The sequence below is a fragment of the Hemiscyllium ocellatum genome, chromosome 45, assembly GCF_020745735.1.
Source record: "Hemiscyllium ocellatum isolate sHemOce1 chromosome 45, sHemOce1.pat.X.cur, whole genome shotgun sequence".
NCBI lineage: Eukaryota > Metazoa > Chordata > Chondrichthyes > Orectolobiformes > Hemiscylliidae > Hemiscyllium > Hemiscyllium ocellatum.
In genome coordinates, this window is record NC_083445.1 from 22,690,438 (window position 1) to 22,713,692 (window position 23,255).

The 23,255-nt window shown below is 39.6% G+C and overlaps 1 protein-coding gene across 2 annotated transcripts in view; it reads left to right on the forward strand.

Annotated features, from left to right (window-relative positions):
• The window catches only part of pbx4 (pre-B-cell leukemia transcription factor 4), a 610,007-nt gene that overhangs the window by 5,636 nt on the left and 581,116 nt on the right, over positions 1 to 23,255 (forward strand). For both annotated transcript variants that reach the window (XM_060855285.1, XM_060855286.1), the window contains exon 2: positions 509 to 582. In XM_060855285.1, coding sequence (XP_060711268.1) covers positions 509 to 582 — 74 coding nt within the window. The remainder of the gene's footprint in view (positions 1 to 508; positions 583 to 23,255) is intronic.

The window sequence follows — 23,255 nt, forward strand, 5'->3', positions numbered from 1 at the left end:
GAAATTTAAGATAACAAGAAACGCTAATAAAGATTAAAGTATTAATATTTTAGTGTAGAACAACTCCGTGCCAATGTAGTGTGTTTTGCGTCTCTAATAGGTTGTCACCGAGCAACAATAACCCTTTAGGCAGTTAAACACTTCTCATTGTGCGCTCGCCGCAGCTTTTGTTGAAATTTATAGATTTTTGCAGTCTTGCCTGCCTGCAGTGTATTGAGATTTCAAGATTTATGATCTATTTTCACCTAGAGTCCAAGGTGTTTTAATGTCTTTGGATATAAGCGAAATTTGGGAGCCATTTCCAGTCGTTGCTGAATGTTTTCAGGTCCAGTCGCTATCAATTGCACTGTCTGGGAAAGCTTATTTGTTATTTTGAGTTTAAATGTTTTGCATTGGTGATCTTCCAAATATTGCGGATTCTGATTGTTTTGCCTGATGGGAACTCGGCGTTTGCTGTTCTCATCCTTTGTAGAAAGAGATCCTAACATGCTTTTAATTACTTTTGCAGAAAACATGCGTTAAACTGTCATAGGATGAAACCGGCTCTCTTCAGTGTTTTATGCGAAATCAAAGAAAAGACAGGTACAGTCTAAGCAAATCCGCTTAAAATCATTTCTGATTGCGCGAGTCAGAGAGACAGAACCTCCCTAACTCGCCATGTTAATACGATCAGAAACTGGCAGTCCGGGGCGGACAGGCGCCAGCTATATGTCAACCCGAGTGGGGCGGACCCACCATTAATGGCCCCTTTAGCAGATATCTGGCATTTTTCGCTGTTTATCTTGGTTTGTCTTCCCTGGCTTTGGTTTTTTTTCAAACGACGTGATTTTGACGAAATCGAGGAAAGTAATGTTTTGAGCAAAAGTGCTACTGCGACTTTTTGTTGGCTTCTGAATTTAATTATGTTGAATTGAGTTACACGCGCTTTGTGATTTATATAAAAACGATAATGATGTAAATGAAATTGTGTAGATCTTTCATATGTTGGCAATAGCAAAATTTCAGTAAAATGATTACGTGCGAAAGTGGAACCCAGAAAAGCATCGATAGGCTGAAAATGGCAGAGCTTTGCAAGAGCACAATAGCAGCAGAAATGTCAGAACAAAAGCATTCCCGTTTCCTTTTATTATCTGACGATTAGCAATCACTTCACAAAGTTTGGGTCTTTTATCTGTTCTAAAGATTGTTAATGAGCCTACTGAGAAGTCTTTTTTATTAGTTTGGGATTGGAGCCAAAATAAAGGCAGTTGAATTGCTGTTCTCAGGTGTTGGTTAAAGAGTTTAAAATACCATGGTTTTTTTAAAAAAAAATGATTTAAAGAGAATAACTGCTGCCCCTGAGGCGAATACTTTTCTCCATATCTTACGAAGTGTGATCTGAGACAGTATTTGAGAATAATATAGATTAACTATGCTGCTAAAATAAACAATGTGAATTAATCATTTATTTACAGTCAAAAATATCTAAAGATGTGGTCACAATTCACATTTGAATTTTTTGCAGGAGAGTTTCAGGTGATCTAACTTCAACCTAAATACATATAATCAATCTAAAGCCTATTTTAGGAAGAATGTCAACAAATTGAAAAATTTGGGGTAAATGTAGCTGAGATCTGCATGTCTTAGGCTCAGAAAATTAGTTTATATTATAGTTGATGAGTTGTATGAGATTTGTAAGGACTACTGCAGAAATGACTCTGTAAAAGTTTGTGATTTCATTTTTTTTTGCAAGAGTCTATTTGGGTACGATATCAGACTGGAATTCTTTTGATTTCAAAACACATGAATGTGCCTTTATTTCAATCAATTTGTAGCTTTTTGTATTTTTGCTGTGTTGTATTAGTATGGTATTGGAGCTACTCATTGCTTCACTTCATTTTTTTCAAATGGCTGAATTTAGACATGATCAGCCATTTACAGTATGGTATCGACTTTTACTCTGTGAAATACGACCGGATGTCTTGAAGCAAAAGCATTTAGTTTAATAAAATGAAATGACAAAATGTGATTTTCTGCTGCAGAAATTACACATTCTGGACCAAACTGTTTGTTTTCCCACACCTTCATCAGTAAACTGAAAAGCTGGAATGATTGCTGAAATGTTGCATCACTTTCAATTGTGGCAGCCTGCAGTCGTCAGGAAATCTGGTTCTGAGCTTGCTGCACATCTGATAGTTTCACCAATATATTCTAAAATTTTTGAAAAATTCTGGTGGAGGAAATGGAAATCTCACTGAGTTTTACCATTGTCTTTCAGTTCCAGTGTCATACAGTATTTTTACTGATAATATATATATAAAATCAACCTTCAAACGAATGGAATCTGATGTGATCCATGTCTTTATTATTCAGCCTAACTGGCTCAATTGACAATAATGGTTTAGAAATTTTTTGCTTTTATGAAAATGTAATGTCCTGGTAGTATAGATTACTTGATTCTTCAGTTATCTAGCATTTTCAGTTAAAATTTCAGTAAACAGTTCTAAAATAAGCTTTCTTCTATCGTTTTCCAAACATGACCCGCGTTGCACCCGACTGCAAGCTAACTGATGTGAACTATTGTAACATAGGCACTGCAGTGGTATGAAAGAGGGTTTCAGTACTGGAATTTTATACTAACCACAATATCAATTATGGGAAAAATGTTCGTTCAAAATATCTACCACCTTGGTGAGCACAGAATTCACATGCGATTTTAAAAAGTCTTACAGTGTGTACTTTACATGTTGAGCAGTACTGCTGTATAAGATTGATAATAAGGAATTCTAGCAATCTAAAAGGAAAACCAAAAATGTTAGAATTATGCAGGAGGTTTATCAGAATGCTTGAACAAATGGTCTCTGTTCAAAATGGCAACCTTTTATTTTTATTTTCTTGAATGCTGACAAATCTACATTATTCCAACAATACTGTGGTATTGAGTCATTAAAACCAGAAAGATCCCAGATTTTGTCACTGAGCGACACAGTTTTAGATAAGATCATAAGATGTAGGAACAGAAGTAGGTCACTCAGCCCATCAAGTCTGCTGTGCCATTTAAGTACGTAGTTGATCAGATAATCATCACTATCCTGCCTTATCCCCAAACCATTGATTCCTTAACTGATTAAAAATCAGTGTATCTCAGTCTTGAAATTATTTAACAACCAAACCTTGACAGCTTCTTGTGGTAAAGAATTCCACAGATTCACGACTGACCTAGAACAAATTTCTCCTCATCTGTATTAAATAGGCAATACCTTATTCTGCAATTTTGCCTTCTGGTCCTAGACTCTCCCACACGAGGAAACAATTTTCTGCAACTACCTGGTGAAGTCCCCTAAGGATGTTATGTATTTCAGTAAAGCCACCTCTCATTTTCCTAAATTCCAATGAGTTTACTCAACCTTTTCTCATAAGACAGTCTCTTTTCATACCTGGAATCAAGTTGGTGAACATTCTCTGGACTTTCTGCACTGCTAGTATGTCTCTTTTTGTTTGTTCATTTGTTCGATGTGGGCATCACTAGCTAGCTACCATTTATTGCCTGTCCCTAGTTGCCCCTGAGAAGATGATGGTGAGCTGCCTTCTTGAACACGTGCTGTGGGTTGGCCCACGTGCTATTAGGGAGGGAATTCCAAGATTTTGACCCAATGACACTGAAGGCATGACGACACATTTCCAAGTCAAGATGGTAAGGGACTTGGAGGGGAACCTAAAAGTGGTGGTGTTCCCATACATCTGCTGCCCTTGTCCTTACAGATGGAAGTGGTTGTGACTTTGGAAAGTGCTGTTTGATGACGTTTGGTGAACGTCTGTAGTGCGTCTGTAGATCATGCACACTTGCTACTGAGTGTCATTTGCTGAAGGGAGTGGATGCTTGTGGATGTAGTGCCAGTCAAGCAGGCTGCTTTGTCTTGGATGATGTCAAACTTCTCGACTGTTGGAGTTGTATCCATCTAGGTAAGTGGGGAGTATTACATCACACTTCTGACTTGTGCCTTGTAGATGGTGGACAGCTTTGGGGAGTGAGGAGCTGAGTTACTCGCTGCAGTGTTCCTAGCCTCTAACTTGCTCTTGGCACCACTGTTTATGTGGTGAGTTCAGTTGAGCTTCTGGTCAACGATAATCCCCAGGATGATGTTAGTGGGGGATTCTATGATGGCAGCCAAGGGCTGTGGTTAGATTCTGTTATTGGTGATGGTTATTACCTGGCATTTGTGTAGTGTGAATGTTATTTGCCACTTGTCCGGCCAACCCTGGCTATTGTCCAGATCTTGTTGCATTTGAACATGGACTGCTTCAGTAACTGAGGAGTCACGAATGGTGCTGAACATTGTGCAAGCATCCATAATCAATCCCCACATCTGACCTTATGCTGGAGGGAAAGTAATTGATGAAGCAGCTGAAGATGTTTGGGTCTAGGACCTTGGTTCCTGAAAAACTCCTGCAGAAATGTCCTGGACCTAAAGATGATTGACCTCCAACAACCATGACCATCTTCCTATGTATCAGGTATTACTCTAACAATCGAGAGTTTGCCCCGATACCCGATTCCAGTTTTGCTGGAGCTTCTTGATGCCACACTTGGTCAAATTCAGCCTTGATGCCAAGGTCTGTCACTCACCTTGCCTTTGAAATTCAGCTCTTTTGCTCATCTTTGAACCAAGGCTATAATGAGGTGACGAGCCCAGTAGCCCTGATGGAACCCAAATTGGATATCACTGTGTTGTTAATGCTGAGTAGGCGCTGCTTGATAGCACCATTGATGACGCCTTCAATCACTTCACTGATGATTGAGGGTAGGCTGATGGGATGGTAGTTGGCTGAGTTGGATTTATCCTGCCTTTAAGTACAGGTCATACTTGTCAATTTGGGTAAGAAGACCAAAAGAGTTTACAATATTTCAGCTATGGTTTGACTAGTCTTGTTTAGTAATCCTCCCTGTTTTTGTACTCTTCTCCCTCTGAAATAAGCATCAACATTGCATTTGACACAAGGGGTCAAAGGACTTCTTCCATATTCTACAATTCTGATTGCCTTCCCTATTACCTGCTGAATGTATACGCTATCTTTTTGTGACTTAAGCGCAAGAGCTCTCAAATAGAATATAGAACAGTACAGCGCAGAACAGGCCCTTCAGGCCTCGATGTTGCACTGACCTGTGAACTACTCTCCACTCTTCCCCCACATATCCCCAAATCGTGCATGTGCTTATCTAAGGATTGTTTAAATCTCCCTAATGTGGCTGAGTTGACTACATTAGCAGGTAGGGCATTCCACACTCTTACCACTCAATGCGTAAAGAACCTGCCTCTGACATCTATCCAAAATCTATCACCCCTCAATTTGTAGTTATGCCCCCTTGTACACGCTGATGTCATCATCCTAGGAAAAAGACTTTCACTGTCAACACTCTCTAATATTCTGATCATCTTGTACGTCTCTATCAAATCCCCTCTTAGTCGCCTTCTTGCCCATGAGAACAGGTTCAAGTCTCTCAGCCTTTCCTCATAGGACCTTCCCCCAGACCAGGCAACATCCTGGTAAACCTCCTCTGCACCTTCTCCAATGCTTCCACATCTTTCCCAAAATATGGGGACCAGAACTGTACACAATATTCTAAGTGTGGCCGCACCAGCGTTTTGTATAGTTACAGCATGATATTGAAGTTCTGGATCTCAATCCCTCTACCAGCGAAACCTAACACAGCGTATGCCTTCTTAACAGCGCTATCCACCTGGGTGGCAACTTTCAGGGATCTATGTACATGGATTCCCAAGATCCCTCTGCACATCCACACCACCAAGAACCTTTCCATTTACTCAGTACTCTGCCTTCCTGTTATTCTTCCCAAAGTGAATCACCTCAAATTTAGCTGCATTGAACTCCATTTGCCACCTCTCAGCCCAGTTCTGCAGTTTATCCAAGTCCCCTGCAACCTGTAACATTCTTCCACACTGTCCACTACTCCACTGACTTTAGTGTCGTGTGCAAATTTACTAATCCATCCACCCATGCCTGTGTCTTTGTCATTTACAAAAATGACAAGCAGTAGTGGTCACAACACAGATCCTTGTGGCACACCACTAGTAACTGGAATCCAGGTTGAATATTTTTCATCAACTACCATTTGCTGCCTTCTTTCAGAAAGCAAGTTTCTAATCCAAATTGCTAAATCACCCTCCATTCCATGCCTCTGCATTTTCTCCAACAATCTACCATGTGGAACATTATCAAAGGCTTTACTGAAGTCCATGTATATCATGTCAACTGCCCTACCCTCATCTACATGCACTCAACAAACTCAATGAGGTTTGTGAGACACGATCTGCCCTTGACAAATCATGTTGACTATCTGAAATCACATTGTTGCTTGCTAGATGATTATAAATCTTATCTCTAATAATCCTTTCCTCCAACAGAAGTAAGGCTTACTGGTCTATAATTACCTGGGTCATCTTCACTGCCCTCCTTGAACAGGGGCACAAAATTTGTAATCCTCCAGTCCTCTGGTACCAAACCTGTAGACAATGACGACTCAAATATCAAAGCCAAAGGCTCTGATTTCTCCTCCCTAGTTTCCCAGAGAATTCTCGGATAAATCCCATCCTGCCCATGGGACGTGTCTGCTCTCAGTCCTTCCAGAATTGTTAACACCTGTTCGTAATTAACCTGGATCTTTCTGGTCTAATATCTCGTACCTCATTCTTCTCCTCAACAATACACTCCTTTTCCTGAGTGAAACCGATGAGAAATGTTCATTTCGCACCTCTCCGATCTCCACAGGGTCCACACTCAACTTCCCACTTCAGTCTTTGATCCCTCTGTTCTGTCACTAACTACATTTGTTCTCCCTTTAAATAATATTTGGTTCCTCTATTTTTCCTGCAAAAATGGATAACCTCACATTTTCCCACATGATATTCCGTCTGCCAAATTTTTGCCCACCTTTCAATATCCCTTTCCATAATCATTGTGTCATGCTCACCATTTCCCTTGCCACCAGTATCATATGGAAACTTGTCTATAGTACATTTACTTTCCTCTTGCAATTTATTTACTATATATATGTATTTCAAATAATAACTATATATTTATTTAGGGCAGCTCTGGGCTGGACCACACCTATAGGAGCCAAAGTTGTTTTTTTTTAAAAACCTGTTCCAAAAATATTATGGCATACCTCTGGAGCAGGTGGAACTTGAACTGGAGCTCTGCCTCTAAGGTAGGACACTATTACTACTGATATTCTTGAGCTAATTGAGAATATCAGGCTTCTAGCTGCAGGTTCTTCACTGGGCTTTTTTTTTAATATATAAAACCACTGTGCCCAAATGTGCCTACAACAGTGCTATGCCTGACTGTTGCCCTGCGTAATGACCATAACATGAGCAGAAATTAGGCTATTCAGCCCATTCAGTCTGCTCTACCATGGCTGATAGGTTTTTCAGCCCCATTTTCCTGCTTTCTTCCTGTAACCTTTGGACTGCAATGAAGAACTTATCTATCTCTGTCTTAAATATACTCAATTACCTGGCCTCCACAGCCTTCTGTGGCAATGAACTCCACAGATTCACCACTCCTTGGATAAAGAAGTTTCTCTTTATTTCTGTTCTAGAGGATCTTCCCTTGCCTCTAAGGCTGTGCCCTTGCGTCCTTGTCTCACCTGTCAATGAAAACATCTTCCCAATGTTTGCTGTGTCCAGGCTGGTTCAGTATTTTGTAAGTTTCAATCAGATCCCCCCCCATATCCTTCTAAACTCCAAGTATAGTCTCGGAGTCCTCAAATGTTCCTCACATTTTAAGCCTTTAATTCCTGGGATCATTTTCATGAAGAACCTCTGGACCCGCTCCAGGGCCAATACATCCTTCCTGAGATATGCGGCCCACAACTGCTCACAAGACTCTAAATGTTGTCTGACCAGCGCCTTATATAGCTTCAGAAGTGCATCCCTGCTTTTCTAATATAGTCCTCTGAGATGATTGGTAGTTAGGTTGTCAATCAACCAGCAAGTTTACCTTAAGAGAAACCTGGTCTTTGACTCCCAAGTCCCTTTTGTACTTCAGGTTTCTGAATTTTCTTCCCATTTAGAAAATAGTCCATGTCTCTCTTCCCCCAAAAGTGCATGACCTCTCGCTTTTCCCACATTGTATTTCATCTGCCACTTCTCTGCCCACAGCCTCCTGGCCTCCTCAATGCTACCTGCCCGTTCACCTGTCTTTGTATCATTTACAAACCTAGCCAGAATGCCTTCAGATCATTAATGTATAAAGTGAAAAGAGGACAGTATTTTAATACAAAAAAATTATTTTTATAATTAAGTGTTGTGATTTTATATTAATTAGATCCCTTTAGTTGGTTTAGTGTTCAACCATATTGTGTACCAATGTTGTACAGTACTATTAAAGGCAGAGTTGCTGAATTTGTAAAGATTTTCAAATGTTCCATTCTCTCCATCTCATTCTAGATAAACTTTAGAAACTTTTTAAAAAATGTTTAAAGTTTCCCAGATTTTTTTAGGTAAAGAACTATCATCAATAGGTCTTTCTGAAGCAAAGGTATTAAATTTGAATAAGGGAAATTGAGGTGTGAGACACAAATTGGCTGAGGTGGATTGGGAAAATAGATTAAAAGGCATGAAAATTCCGAGGCAACAGATCATCCTTAAAGCAACTATATATTCCTTCCAGCAGCAAAAACTCAAAAAAAGGTCAGTCAACTATAGCTGACAAAGGAACGTCTGGGTTGTAATAAGATTAAAGAAAAGGCATATGAAGTTGTCAGAAATTGTAGTCATTTTGAGGATTGAAGATTTTTACAATACAGCAAAGGAGGACTGATTTAGGAAAGGGCGAACACATTATGAATTTAATTCAGTGAAACAATATAATAGACTGTAAAAAAAAAATTAAATAAATAAATCTGTGGAAATGTAAGGAGGAAATGTTTGGCTTAAATTAATGTGCATCCATTATAAATAGAGTCAGGAGAATTTTGTAAAGGTGAATAGAAATGACAAGCTAAATTATTACTTTGTATCTGTTTTCACTAAGGAAGATGCAATAAATCTCCCAGAACTAAAGATTCAAATGAGCAGTTGAAGGAAATTTAGCATTAGTGTTGTAGAAGGGGGGTATAGATATCATAGATGATGGATTGGAATCTTCCAAAACTTTCTAGATTCTCGCATGATTCCTGTGGATTGGAAGTTAGCAAATGGCACCCTACTAGGAAGAAAGGAGCGAGAGAGAAAATGTAGAACTACAGACCCGTTAGCCTTACATCAGTAGTGGGGAAAATGATGGAATCTATTATAAAGGACAGAGTAAATAGTTGCTTGGAGGAGAATAATTAAGCATAGTCAGCATGGATGTGCAAATGGGAAATCACTTGTTGAATTTTGATTTGCTTTTTGAAAATGTCACTAACAAACTTGATAAAGGAGAGTTGATGGATGTAGTATACTTGGATTTTCAGAAAGCTTTCAATAAAGTCCCCCTTAGAAGGCTGGCTAGAAAAATTAAAGCATTGGTATTTGGTGGAAAATTACCAGTATTGATTAATGATAGGCTTAAAAAAACAAAAACAAAACTTTGGAATAAATGGATCATTTTCACATTGATAGGCTGTGGTTAATTGGATACCACAAGGAACAGTACTTCATTCTCAGCTATTCACAATATATAGCAATGATTTGAGGGTGGAGATCAAATATAATATTTCCAAACTTGCAGATGATACAGAGCTAAGTGGGAATGTGTGTTGTGAAGATGTAAAGTAGCTTCAAAAGGATTTGAACCAGCCAGGTAAATGGGCAAGAATATTGCAGCTGGAATATTGTATGGAAAAGTTTGAGGTTATCCATTTTGGCAGGAAAAACAGATGCACCGTGCATTTTTAAAATGTAAAAGGCTTTAAGATGTGTATATATACTAAGGGACCGGAGTGTCCTTGTCAACAAGTCACTGAAGGCTAACATGCAAGTATAGCAAGCTGTTAAGGAGGCTAATGGAACACTAGCCTTTATTAAAAGTGGATTTGAGTACAGGAGTAATGAATCTTGCTTCAATTGTATAGGAGCTTGAAAATCTGCAGCTGGAGTTCTGTGCAGATTTGGTCTCCTTATCTCAGGAAAGATATTATTGCCACAGAAGGGAGTGTAATGAGGGTTCACCAGACTTGTTTGGCAGGACTGATTTATGAAGGTAAATTGGACAAAATAGCCTGGTGTTCTCCACAGTTTCATTGAAATTTAGAAATAACTTAAGAGGGTAAACAGGGCATATGCAGATAAGATATTCCCCCGATTGGAAGTCTAGAACCAGGGCACAATTTAGGACTGAGATGAGGTGAAATGTTTTTACTTGATCAGTTGTTAACCTTTGGAATTCTCAACCACAGAGTGCTTTTTTTTAGATTAGACTTAGTGTGGAAACAGGCCCTTCGGCCCAACAAGTCCACACCGACCTGCCGAAGCGAAACCCACCCATACCCCTACATTTACCCCTTACCTAACACTACAGGCAATTTAGCATGGCCAATTCACCTGACCTGCACATCTTTGGACTGTGGGAGGAAACCGGAGCACCCGGAGGAAACCCACGCAGACACGGGGAGAACGTGCAAACTCCACACAGTCAGTCACCTGAGTCGGGAATTGAACCCGGGTCTCAGGTGCTGTGAGGCAGCAGTGCTAACCACTGTGCCACCGTGCTATGGAAGCCCTTTCTTTCGTATGCTTAAGATAGGGGTTGATACATTTGTGATTATCAATGGTGTACAGAGTTCTGTAGATGGGGTAGTAAAAGGCATTGAAGTGCTTGATCGACCATGATTGTATTAAGTGGCTCGGCAGGCTGAGTGGTCGACTCCAGTTCCAGTGTTCCTTTCAGGTGACCTGCATAGGGAACCTTTGCTGGACATGTGAAATTGTGGAACTTCCCTCTTCTGTCTTACAGTGGATGTGAAATTCTCATGATCCATTTTATTTCAAATTAACTGCCTTCGTGACCTCAGTTACTGTTCAAGTGTCCATTTGTGGAAAGCGTTATATGTTGTGTGGAGTTTGAGAGGTTTTAATTATTAAATTCACATTCTCATTAATTTTAATACATTTCAGGTTACTGAGAATAGATTCTGGTGTTCTGATTTAGTATTGGTATTCAATCAATAAATCTCTAATCTTGTGCACTATTGTCTGAGCCTGGCATTTTGAAAATTAGCAATCAGAAGAAACCATCAAATATGAAATGCAAGTGGACTGAGTAGCTTGGATTTGAGGGGCTATATGTTTTATCTAAAAACTCACTAGAATGTGACTTTGTCACAAAGTATATTGAATATTGTGACCTAAAATAGTGTATTTCTGTGAAAACCAGGACATTTCTAAATATTGTACTCAGTAAGATTTCAAACTAATTTTTGCTTTCTTGCTGAACCAGAATGTTAAATTACAATGAGAGTATTTTTTTACTTGGCATTCATGCTCCTTAGTTTTTAAGTGCACTTTGTTTGGCACATTGTATTTGTGCCAAATAAACCAACTCCAGTTGGTTAGTAATTGCGTATTGACTTGATTAAAATTTGCAACATTGGTGGATTTTGACAGGACGTGAGCTGCCCTTGGTAGAACAGGAATTGGTAGCTGTCTTCAGTGAGACAAAGGGTTTTGGAATGAACTGTGATTTTGGGTCAAGTGACACTATTAATATAATTGTTAAAAGTTAGGGGTGGTATAGTTATGGCTTTTCAATGATGTTTAGACACATTATTGTGTATACTGTCATTTTGGAAGTTGGATGATGGCCTACTTTGCTTGTATAGCCAAGTTACAACAAACCTTCATGATTAAATTTGCTTTCTAAAGATTAGGGATAGTTGTGTCCAAACTGTCTGGCCTGAGACTTTGAAATTGACCTTTTGAAGCTGACTTTGAAGGGGCTGTTACCTCATGAGTCGATCGATTCTGATTCGAAGTTCAAAGATCCCTTGGTGTCAGCAACTTGAAATGCATGCACGTGAGTGGAAATTTGGATTTAAACATGACCTGTAGTGCAACTATAACATTTGATTAGTCTGCAACATTTGGATACCTTGGAGTAGAGATGCTGTATGGAAAAAGGTATTTGCATTTATATTTAACACTACTTTTCAACTTTGCCACTTCATAAATTTTGACATTTGACATTGGTCAGCTCACATCAATATCAACATCAGTGAAGGAAGGAGCCAGAGTTGATGTGGCAACATACAGTTATACATGTTGCTGGGAGTTATAGATAGTAATTGTAAAAGCTTCTGTTTTTTCTATTCCATGGATGACCAAGAATGTCTTCTGCTTTTACTGCCTACCATTGGTATATTCTGGAAAGTTACATGTTTGGTCACACTATAAACACATCATATCCTCGGGTGGGACATTGAACTCTGAGCTCCTGACTTCGATGCAGGGACTATCTCATCATTCCTCCCTTTGCCACAACAATCACTCCCACTGTTGAAATAGGGTTCATACTTTTGTAGAAAACAATAAGAGTAGTGACGTAAGTCCAATTAGTAGATTTCATCTGTGTATGTATCTTAGAGTTTGTTTTCTTAGGAAAGGGAATTTTGAGAGAAAAGTTGGTCAAATACTAATAACATTAATAAAATGGCAGTTGGTTATTAAAATTACCATGAGTTGCTGAAGTTTGAATCTCGACTCTCTGCATTTGGGTGATCGCCTCCTCCTTTTCAACTCTCCACACTGCGCCCAACTGCTCATGTTTTTCTGCATTGTGGTCACTTTGTAATTTTTCATCACGTTTTATAGGTACGTTACATATACAGATTCAGCACATCTGGTGTTCAATGGAGTTGCCTCATTCAAAAATAAAACTGTCCAGAGTATATTGGCTAACAACCAGACTCAGCCATGATCCTATTGGATGGGTGTGCTAACTTGTGTGGCTGAATGACCTACCCCTGTTCCTGTTCCTGTTTCTTATGGTCTTATGGTATAAAGGCTTGCACTCCAAAGATATAGTCTGTTGGATTGAGTTCTGTACATAAGACTAATTTTACTACATTTGTTCAAAGTGGGTAGACTGAAAAATGAAACTAATTACTGGTATTGAATGATATATCATAGTTTGTTTAAAAATGTAATGAAAACTATTTGTATCAGTACTAGCTTACATTTTAAGAACATTGTACAATTGATGGACAATTTTTGTAAACAATCCATAATTGACAGTGAAAAGCTTAAAACTGTTCAGAAACATTGATAAGCAACCATGAGGTTTGTAATGTTTTAGATTAGATTACTGCAGTGTGGAGACAGGCCCTTCGGCCCAACAAGTCCACACCGACCCTCTGAAGAGTAACCCACCCAGACCCATTTCCCTCTGGCTAATGCACTATGGGCAATTTAGCATGGCCGATTCACCTGACCTGCACATCTTTGGATTGTGGGAGGAAACTGGAGCACCTGGAGGAAACCCGCGCAGACTCTGGGCGAATGTCTGTGTGGAATTTGCACAGTCGTTCAAGGCCAGAATTGAACCTGGGACCCTGGCGCTGTGAGGCAGCAATGCTAACCATTGAGCCACCGTGCCGCAGATTCCTCCAGACTGCCCTTAATTATTAAATAATTTGAGCTTTGCTATCTGTGGGTGTTTTGTGTTGATAAAACATTAAACCATAATTAATGAATTCTGCAATAGTGCCAGCTATGGATTTAACTGGAGAGCTACTTAACTCTTATGGGTGGTTGAAAAATAGAATTAAAGCGTTAATATTAAGAAGATACACTGATAGTGGAAATCTGAAAGAAAAACTGAAATTCTGTAGATATTCAGCAGACCTGGCATCAACTGTGGAGAGAAAAGAACATTCAACATTTTCAGGTCATGGAGTCATGGAGTCATAGAGACATACACCACGGAGACAGACCCTTCAGTCCAAGTAGTCCACTTCGATGGTCCCAAACCTAATGATTCCCACTTCCCTGTGTGCTTGGCCCACATCCCTCCAAACTTCTCCTATTCTAATATTTGGGGAGGATATTCCTGGGATTGCATTCAGTGAAGTTTAGATAGAACTGAGAAATAAGAAAAGGACGATTACCTTATTGGAATTGTACTAGAGGGCCCCAATAGTCACTGGGATATTGAAAAGCAAATTTGTAAGGAGATCGGAGATCTGTAAGATTGATAGGACTGTAAGAGTAATGGATTTTAACTTCCCAAATATAGGCTGGAACTGTCAGTGTTAATGCTTGGATGGAGAGGAATTTGTGTGTACAAGTATGTGGATAAACTTATTGGAGAAGAAGCAAAACTTGAACTATTCTTGGAAAATAAGGCAGAGCAAGTGACTGAGGTGTTAGGGAGTGTTTCGGAGCCAGTGATCATAATTCTATTAGTTTTTTAAAGACACTTAAGATAAGGATAGACCTGATCTAAATGTAAAGGTTCTAAATTAGAGTAAGGCCAATTTTGATGTTATTAGGCAAGCAATTTCAAAAGATGCTATTCTCAGGTAAAAGGGGGTGTTTGGAAACTGGGAGGCCTTCAAAAATGAGATGATCAGATACAGAGGCAGTATGTTCCTATAAGACTGGTAGGAAATGTCGGAGGTGAGAGAAATTGAGGTTCTGGTCAAGAAAAAGGAGGCGTAAGGGAGGTGGAGACAGCTGGGATCTGGTGAATCCCTTGGAGCATTAGGACAGTAGGACCAAACTCAAAGGAAATCAGGAGGGTAAAAAGGGGACATGAGAGAGCTTTGGCAAAAAGGGTTAAGGAGAATCCAAAGAGATGCTATAAATAAAGGGGAAAAGAAACAAGGGAGAGAACAGGGCTGTTAAAAATAAACAAGGTCATCTATGTGTGGAACAACAGGAGATGGGCAAGATGCTGAATGTGTAATTTATTGGTATTTCGTATGGAGAAGAAACTGGATAACTTGGAGAAATAAATAGTGATATCTTGAAAAATCTCCATATTACAGGAGGAGGTGCTGGGTGTCTTAAAATGCATTAGGGTGGATAAATCCTGTGGACCTGATCAGGTGTATCCCACAATGTTGTGGGAAGCTAGAGAACTGATTACTGACCCCCTTGTATCATCGATAGTGAAGGATGAGGTGCTGAAAGATTGGAGGATGGTTTATGTGCCATTATTTAAGAAAGGTGGCAAGGAAAAGTCAGGGAACTACAACCAGTGAGTATTGGGTAAGTTGTTGGAGGAGATTCTGAGGGACAGGATTTAGATTTGGAAAGGCAAGCACTAACTAGGGATAGTAAACATGGCTTTATGCATGAGAAATCATACCTCACTAACTTGATTGTGTTTTTGGAAGAAGCCTAGGGATTTATCTGAGGATTCTTTGGGAAGCCAGGGAGGAGATTGCCGAGCCATTCGCTTTGACCTTTGTTGTCATTGTCTGCAGGGATAGTGCCAGTATATGGAAGGGTACCAAGTGCTGTCCCCTTCTTCAAGAAGGGGAGTAGAGACAACTCTGGAAATTATAAACCTGCGAGCCTTCCTTCGGTTGTGGGTAAGGTGTTGGAAAAGGGTTATAAGAGATAGGATTTATAGTCATCTAGAAAGGAATAAGTTGATTAGGGACAGTCAACATGGTTTTGATTAGATTAGATTACTGACAGTGGAAGCAGGCTCTTCGGCCCAACAAGTCCACACCAACCCACCGAAGCGCAACCCACCAGACCCATTCCCTTACATTTACCCCTTTACCTAACACTATGGGCAATTAAGCATGGCCAATTCATCTAACCTGCACATTTTTGGATTATGGGAGGAAGCCCATGCAGACACTGGGAGAGTCACCTGAGGTGGGAATTGAACCCGGGTCTCTGGTGCTGTGAGGCAGCAGTGCTAAGCACTGTGCCGCCCACAATAATTTAAGACTCATAGAATCCCTGCTATATGGAAAGAGGCCATTGAGTCTGCACTTGCCTAAAGCTGGAATTGAACCCGGGTCCCTGGTGCTGTGGGGCAGCAGTACTAACCACTGAGCCAAGAAGTGAAGGGTAGGTCGTGCCTCACAAACCTTAAAATTCTTTGAGAAGGTGACCAGACAGGTGGATAGGGTAAAGTGGTTGATGTGGTGTAAATGGATTTCAGTAAATCGTTTGATAAGATTCCCCATGGTAGGCTGTTGCACAAAATATGGAGGCATGGGATTAAGGGTGATTTAGAGGCTTGGATCAGAAATTGGCTAGCTGAAAGAAGACAGAGGGTGGTGGTTGATGGGAAATATTCATCCCGGAGGTCAGTTACTCGTGGGGTACAGCAAGGATCCGTTTTGGGTCCACTGTTTGTCATTTTTATAAATGACCTGGATGAGGGCATAGAAGGATGGGTTAATAAATTTGCAGATGACATTAAGGTCAGTAGAGTTGTGGATAGTGACAAAGGATGTTGTAGGTTGCAGAGAGACATAGATAAACTGCAGAGCTGGGCTGAGAGGTAGCAAAAGGAGATTTTAATGCAGAAAAGTGAGGTGATTCACTTTGGAAGGAGTAACAGGAATGCAGAGTACTGGGCTAATGGTAAGATTCTTAGTAGTGTAGGTGAGCAGAGACACCTTGGTGTCCATATACATAGATCCTTGAAAGTTGCCTCCCATGTTGATAGTTGTTAAGAAGGTGTGTTAGCTTTTATTGGTAGAGGGATTGCGTTTCGGAACCATGAGATCATACTGCAGCTGTACAAAACTCTAATGTGGCCACATTTGGAGTATTGTGTACAGTTACAAGAAGGATGTGGAAGCTTTGAAAAGGGTTCAGAGGAGATTTACTAGATTGTTGCCTGGTATGGAGGGAAGGTCTTTTGAGGAAAGGCTGTTTTCGTCACAGAGAAGGTTGAGAGGTTACCTAATTGAGATGTATAAGATAATTAGAGAATTAGATAGGTTGGATGGAGAGAACCTTTTTCCTTGGATGGTGATGGCTAGCATGAGGAGACACAACTTTAAATTGAGAGGTGATAGATTTAGGACTGATGTCAGAGGATTTTTTTTTAATCCAGAGTAGTAGGGGTATGAAATGCACTGCCTGCAACATTAGCAGACTCAACAACTTCAAGGGCATTTAAACGGTCATTGGATAGGCAAGTGGACGAAAATGAAATAATGTAGGTCAGATGGGCTTCAGATCGGTTACATAGGTTAGCGCAACATCGAGGGCCAAAGGGCCTGTACTGCACTGCAATGTTCTATGTTCTAAGTGACAAAGAAGATTGATGAAGGCAGAGCAGTGGATGTTGCCCATAATGGGCTTAATTTTTTAAAAATGGGGATCATAAAATCCCTAGTGTGGAAACAGGTCCTTCAGCCCAACAAGTCCATACCAACCCTCTGAAGAGTAACCCACCTAGACCCATTCCCCTACTACTCTACGTTTACCCCTGACTAATGCACCTAATCTGCACATCCCTGAACTCTATGGCCAATTTACCTAGCCTGCACATCTTTGGATTGTGGAAGAAAACCGAAACCCCCAGAGGAAACCTGCGCAGACATGGAGTGTGCAAACTCCATACAGACCGTCGCCCATGGTTGGAATTGAACCCATGTCCCTGGTGTTAAGGCAGCAGTGCTAACCACTGAGCCACTTTAGTAAGACATTCAACAAGGTTTGCATGATAAACTGGTTGGTAAAGTTAGATTACGTGGAATCCGGAAAGAGCTATCTGAATGTAAAATTGGCTTGAAGGTGGAGACAGAGGATAATGGAGGAATGTTGCTATTTGGACAGGAGGCCTGTGACCAGTGGTGTGCTGCAAGAATTGGTACTGGGCCAACTGCTTTTTGTTATTATATAAAATGATTTGGATGTGAACATAGAGGGTATGGGTAATAAGTTTGCAGATGATAACAAAATTGAATATGTAGTGAACTGTGAAGAAGGTTACCTCCGAGTACAACGGGACTTTGATCAGATGGGCCGAGGAGTGGCAGGTAGAGTTTAATTTAGATAAATTTGAGGTGTTCAATTTTGGTCAGACAAATCAGGGCAGGACTTATATACTACTTGATAGGGTCCTGGGTTGTGTTGCAGCACATAAACCTTGAGGTGCAGATTTATAGTTCCCTTGAAGATGGAGTCACAGGTTGTCAGGGTAGTGCAGAAGGTATTTGAAACACTAGCCTTTATTGGTCAGTGTGTTGAGTATAGGAGTTGAGATGTCATGTGGATATACAAGACATTGGTTAGGCCACTTTTGGAATACTGCGTTCAGTTCTGATCTTCCTCCTATCAGAAGGATGTAGTTAAACTTGAAAGGGTGTAGAAAATATTTACAAGGGTTTGAGCTATAGGGAGAAGCTGATTTGGCTTGGGGCTAGTTTTTTTGGGGAATTCAAGGCTGAGGGGTGACCTTTATGGATGTTTATAAAAGGGTGAATACACTGTGTCTTTTTCCCAGGGTAGGGAAATCCAAAACTAGAGGTGAAAGATATAAAGGACCTAAGCGGCAACATTTTCACTGAGGGTGGTGCGAGTATGGAATGACCTGTCAAGCAAAATGGTGGAGGCTGGTACAATTGCAACACTTTAAAAGGCATCTCTATGTGAGGTATTTTGGTAGGACAAATTAGAAGTGGACTTGTACACTTATGGTCCTGGAGAGTGTTGTGGATCAAATCGACATTACGGTGCTAGTTCGTGGTTCGTAGTTCCTTGAAAGTGCAGTCACAGACAGGCAGGGTAGTGAAGAAGGTGTTTGGTGCACTTGCCTTCATTGAGTGCAAGAATGGGATGTCATCGTGTGGCTGTACGGGGCATTGGTTAGGCCAGTTTTGGAATATTGCGTTCAGTTTTTGTCTCCTTGCTATAGGAAGGATGTTTCTAATCCTTGCACGTTTAGCAAGGTTTTTAAGAATGTTGCCAAGATTGGAGAGTTTGAGCTATAGGGAGAAGTTGAAAATCCTGACACTATATTTCCTACAACATCAGAGGCTGAGGGGTGACCTTAAAGGTTTGTAAAATCATGAGGTGCATGGATAGGGTGAATAGCCAAAGTCTTCTCCCTGGGGTGGGGGAGTCCAAAACTAGAGGGGATCGGCTTAAGATGAGTGAAAAGAGATTTGAAAGGGACCCAAGGGGCATTGTTCAGGATGGTACAATTATAGCATTTACAAAGTATCTGGATGGATGAACGAATAGAAAGGGTTGAGGGATATGCACTAAATGCTGGCAGATGGGATTAGATTAATTTTGGATAGCTGGTTGGCGTGGACAAGTTGGACCAAACAGTCTGTATAATTTTATGACTGTCTTGTTATTGTTTTGTAATATGTAACATTTGTCTTTGTATGCAATGTGCAAAAACATCTTGGCCCAGAAATTGCTGGAGCTGCACCTCTGACAATAAGCCCATGAATCTGAATATCTTCGCTCATTCTTTGGTTCTTGTTAATTTTGCACTGCAAGTTGCTGGAAGTGCAAAGTCATAACAGTGCAACAATATCAATGTGCTATCTGAGACCTCCATGTTTGGTCTTGTGGTTATCTCCTGGACCATTATAATGCAAGGATGGAGAAAGCCAAAGAAACAATGCTGAAAGGAGAAATGGAGTGAATTACTAAACTTGGATGGAGAAATAAAAATCAAAAATCAAAAGAAAATGAGATTCAATTAAGGCGAAAAAATTAAGACCATTCAAAACAATTTGCCTACATAAGTGAGCTCCATGTTATCAATTGTTTCCTATCTGGAACTCCAGGGTAAAGCAAATTATATGGAAATTTTAAATCATGTAATAAGAATCCTATTATTGACATGAAATATTAATTTTCAGTGCTAGTAAGGTTTATTTGTAATGAACAAATTCAGCAATTTTGATTAGTTGTGGGGAAGTTGACAATGACCTCCTGTTTTTGTGAGACAAAAAGTACTTGCAACTTATGTACATCTCCCTTGTCACAAATTGCTAATTTTAAAATGCACTAATTGTCAGATGTCTTGAGCTAACCATTATATTTCAATCCATTTCTGAATTGTACACCATTTTATTTTCATGCTAACGTTTTTGCCCTAAGTCTGTTGCAGTGTTTGTGCAAAGTCCAACACATACTGGAGGACCAGTGTCTCATTCTCCACTTAAGCATTTTACATCCTTCAGGACTCAACATTGTGTTCAGTAACTTCAAATGTTGAACTGTCTCCTTGATTCCCCTATCCTACCCCCACAATGTCTTCTATGCATGGGTTTGTTTTCAGAAGAGCTGACCTGCTTACAACCTTGGTAACATCTAATCTTCACCTATGTCTTCTTTCTACTATTAACATTCCCCTTGCCTTTTGCTCTGAGGCACAGTAGTACATTTCTATGTATTTGCTTCTCCTCTTATCTACAACATACACCATCTCTTTCCATCTTCATTTCCAAAGAAGAGTCCTATCACATTTGAAATGTTAACTGTGTTTCTTTCTCCACAGATCACTGCCAGACCTGCTGAAGTTCTCCAGCACTTTTGTTTTTTTTTTCAGACCTCCAGCATCTGCAGTACTTTACTCATTGGAGTCAGAGTTTCAGCTACATGCTATAAGACCATAAGATGTCGGAGCAGAAGCAGGCCATCCAGCCCATTGAGTCTGATCCACCATTCAATGAGAATGTGGCTGCTCTGATAATCCTCGATTTCGCTTCCCTTATAACTCTTGATTCCCTTACTGATTAAAGATCTGTCTAGCACAGTCTTGAAAATACTTCATGATATGGCCATCTGTGATAAAGAATGCCCCAAATTCACAACCCCCAGAAAGAAATTCCTCCTCACCTCAGTCATAAATGGGCGACCCCTTCTTCTGATACTATTTGTAATAATATGATCAGACTCATCTGATATAGTATCTCAATTTGCTGAATGTTTTTAAAAGCTGAAGGGCCTGTCAGTTTTGTCCACCTAGACTGTTGACTTAATTCTGTTAGTGTTTTATTCCTGATAATTTAGCAATAGTTTCTTCATGTTAAGTTTTCTTTATGATTAACTTATTTTGTTCTGTCAGTCCAACATGTAAATCTCTTTAAATATTTGAATAGATCTGGAAGCCTGCTGCCAAACAATATATTTTCTTGATGAGTAAAGACCATCCTGTGTTCCATGCAACTACTTGATATACCTACATTGGAGTTTTTTATGTGGAATAAATTCACATTAATGGTCTTTGTAAAGTTGCCGTGCACTTTCTTTAAAACATCATGAACTGTTTGTTACTGCCTGGAGCTAAGCCACAAATGTCCTTTCTGTTTCCTGAGGTAATTATTTGCAAAAACAGTCCATAATATGTGTAGAATAATGAATAATAATTATCCCAGCATGAGTCATTGCCTTCAGCAGAGAGGAGTAGAGAGAAATCCGGGAAATAAATTTATGCAATGAAACTAAGCTGTTTGACAAATGAAAACTGCTTCCATAGATCACACATCCACAGAAATGAATGTCAGAAATATTTAGCTAGGAAATACCAGATTTCAGATTTTTTTTAAGCTTGCATTTTTCATATTGCATAATAAATGTTAGAATCCTGGATTATGCTTGCAGAAACTTTACAATAGATCAATAATATGTTAATTGTTTTAGTAGTTTCAATTTGTGTGTTTCACGTTCAATTGAGTATATTTAGGGATGACGTGGTGGCTCAGTGGTTATCACTACTACCTGATTCCCCTCCCAGCCTTGAGAGACTGTGTGGAGTGTGTATGTTTTCCCTGTGTCATGTGGGTTTCACCTGGGTGCTCTGGCTTCTTCCCACAGTCCAAAGTTGTGCAGGTTAGATGACTTGGCCATGCTCAATTATCCCGTAGTGTTGAGGGATATGTAGACAAAGTGGGTTAGCTATGGTATGTGCAGGTTATGGAGATGAGGTGGAAATGGATTGGATGCCCTTCAGAGGATTGGTGTAGACTGCATGGGCTGAATAGTTTTTTTTCTGCACTGTGGGGATTTTCTAATTCTATTCTTTTGTAAATATTTAGTATTTTAAACTGAGAGGGAAGATGTGAATAGGAAATTGATCCTTTTCTTTGAATTGATTGTTCCATTGTTAATGATTGGATCAAATTGGACACAAGTTTAGATGGTCAATAATAGCATTTATAGTGACAAAGTTGAAATCATGGAAACTCTCACTGCGAGATGGCTTCTTTGACATATGCCGCTTCACAGGATACTTCAAAAGTTATTTAATCTCTGATGTTTTTTTTAAAGTAGATCTTATTATGTTGGGGCACTGTAGTTCAATCCAGACCTTCAAATTCAAATTGGAACGAGACTGCCTTGTTTTATTTTATATTTGTGGTGGTCTCTATGTCAAAGGGAGGCACTTGCTGGCCATCTGAATGGGTTTAGATAGTATGTTTCTAGGTTTACCATTTTGACTGGTTTGTGAAACATACTGTTAATATTCGAAAGATGAATAGTATTTGATTCATTGTTATTTTCAGTTGTTGAATAGAAAAACTGCAAAACCTATGGCACACTAAATATATTGGATGATTTTACGAGGTAAACTTTTCAATTAGGCCTTTGCTAGTACTCTGGAAGTTAGCAAAACTAACTTTTTGTACAAACATTTCAAATATTGTCAGAAAAGAATAATTTCAAAATATACATTTTGAAATATGCATTGGTATTCATTGGTATTCTGGATAATAGTTGGTTTTGATCTCTAATTTTAGAAATCTGGTGGAATAAATGGTAGTCGGAATAATTGGTCCATCATATACGTAGTATTTTTCTTTTCTTGTGTTCACAAGTGTAATTATTTGATCCTGGTAGTTAATAACTGCAATAGGCATTAACATTAGATGAAGTGTCAAACCTATGCTTTTTGGAAATACAAATTCTTCCGAAAGAAGCTATTCATCATGTACTTTGTGCCTGTCATTCACAGTAACTTCTAATCCTGGACTGACCTATTTTTGTGCTATATTTGCATATTTTGTTTGTAAAAAATGCATTTCTGCTCAATCTGTCTCCTGGATTAAGGCTGTATCTCTGTGTTTGCATTATAAATATTGTATGTTTTATCCTTAAATATTAGTTGATCTTTCATGTGGAGAGTGACAATCAATTGTCGTATTTTATCCAAGCAAATTTGAGCATTGGTGGGCCATTTCGAACCAGATTGAGAAGGTCAGGCAATTAAGGACTGGGACATCTGGGGTTTGATGACCAGCTTTGAAATTACTATAACCAGGAAGGGTGACTCAGATATTCCATGTGAGGTGGATGGGGATTGTGTTGTCTGGTATTAAGTAAGCG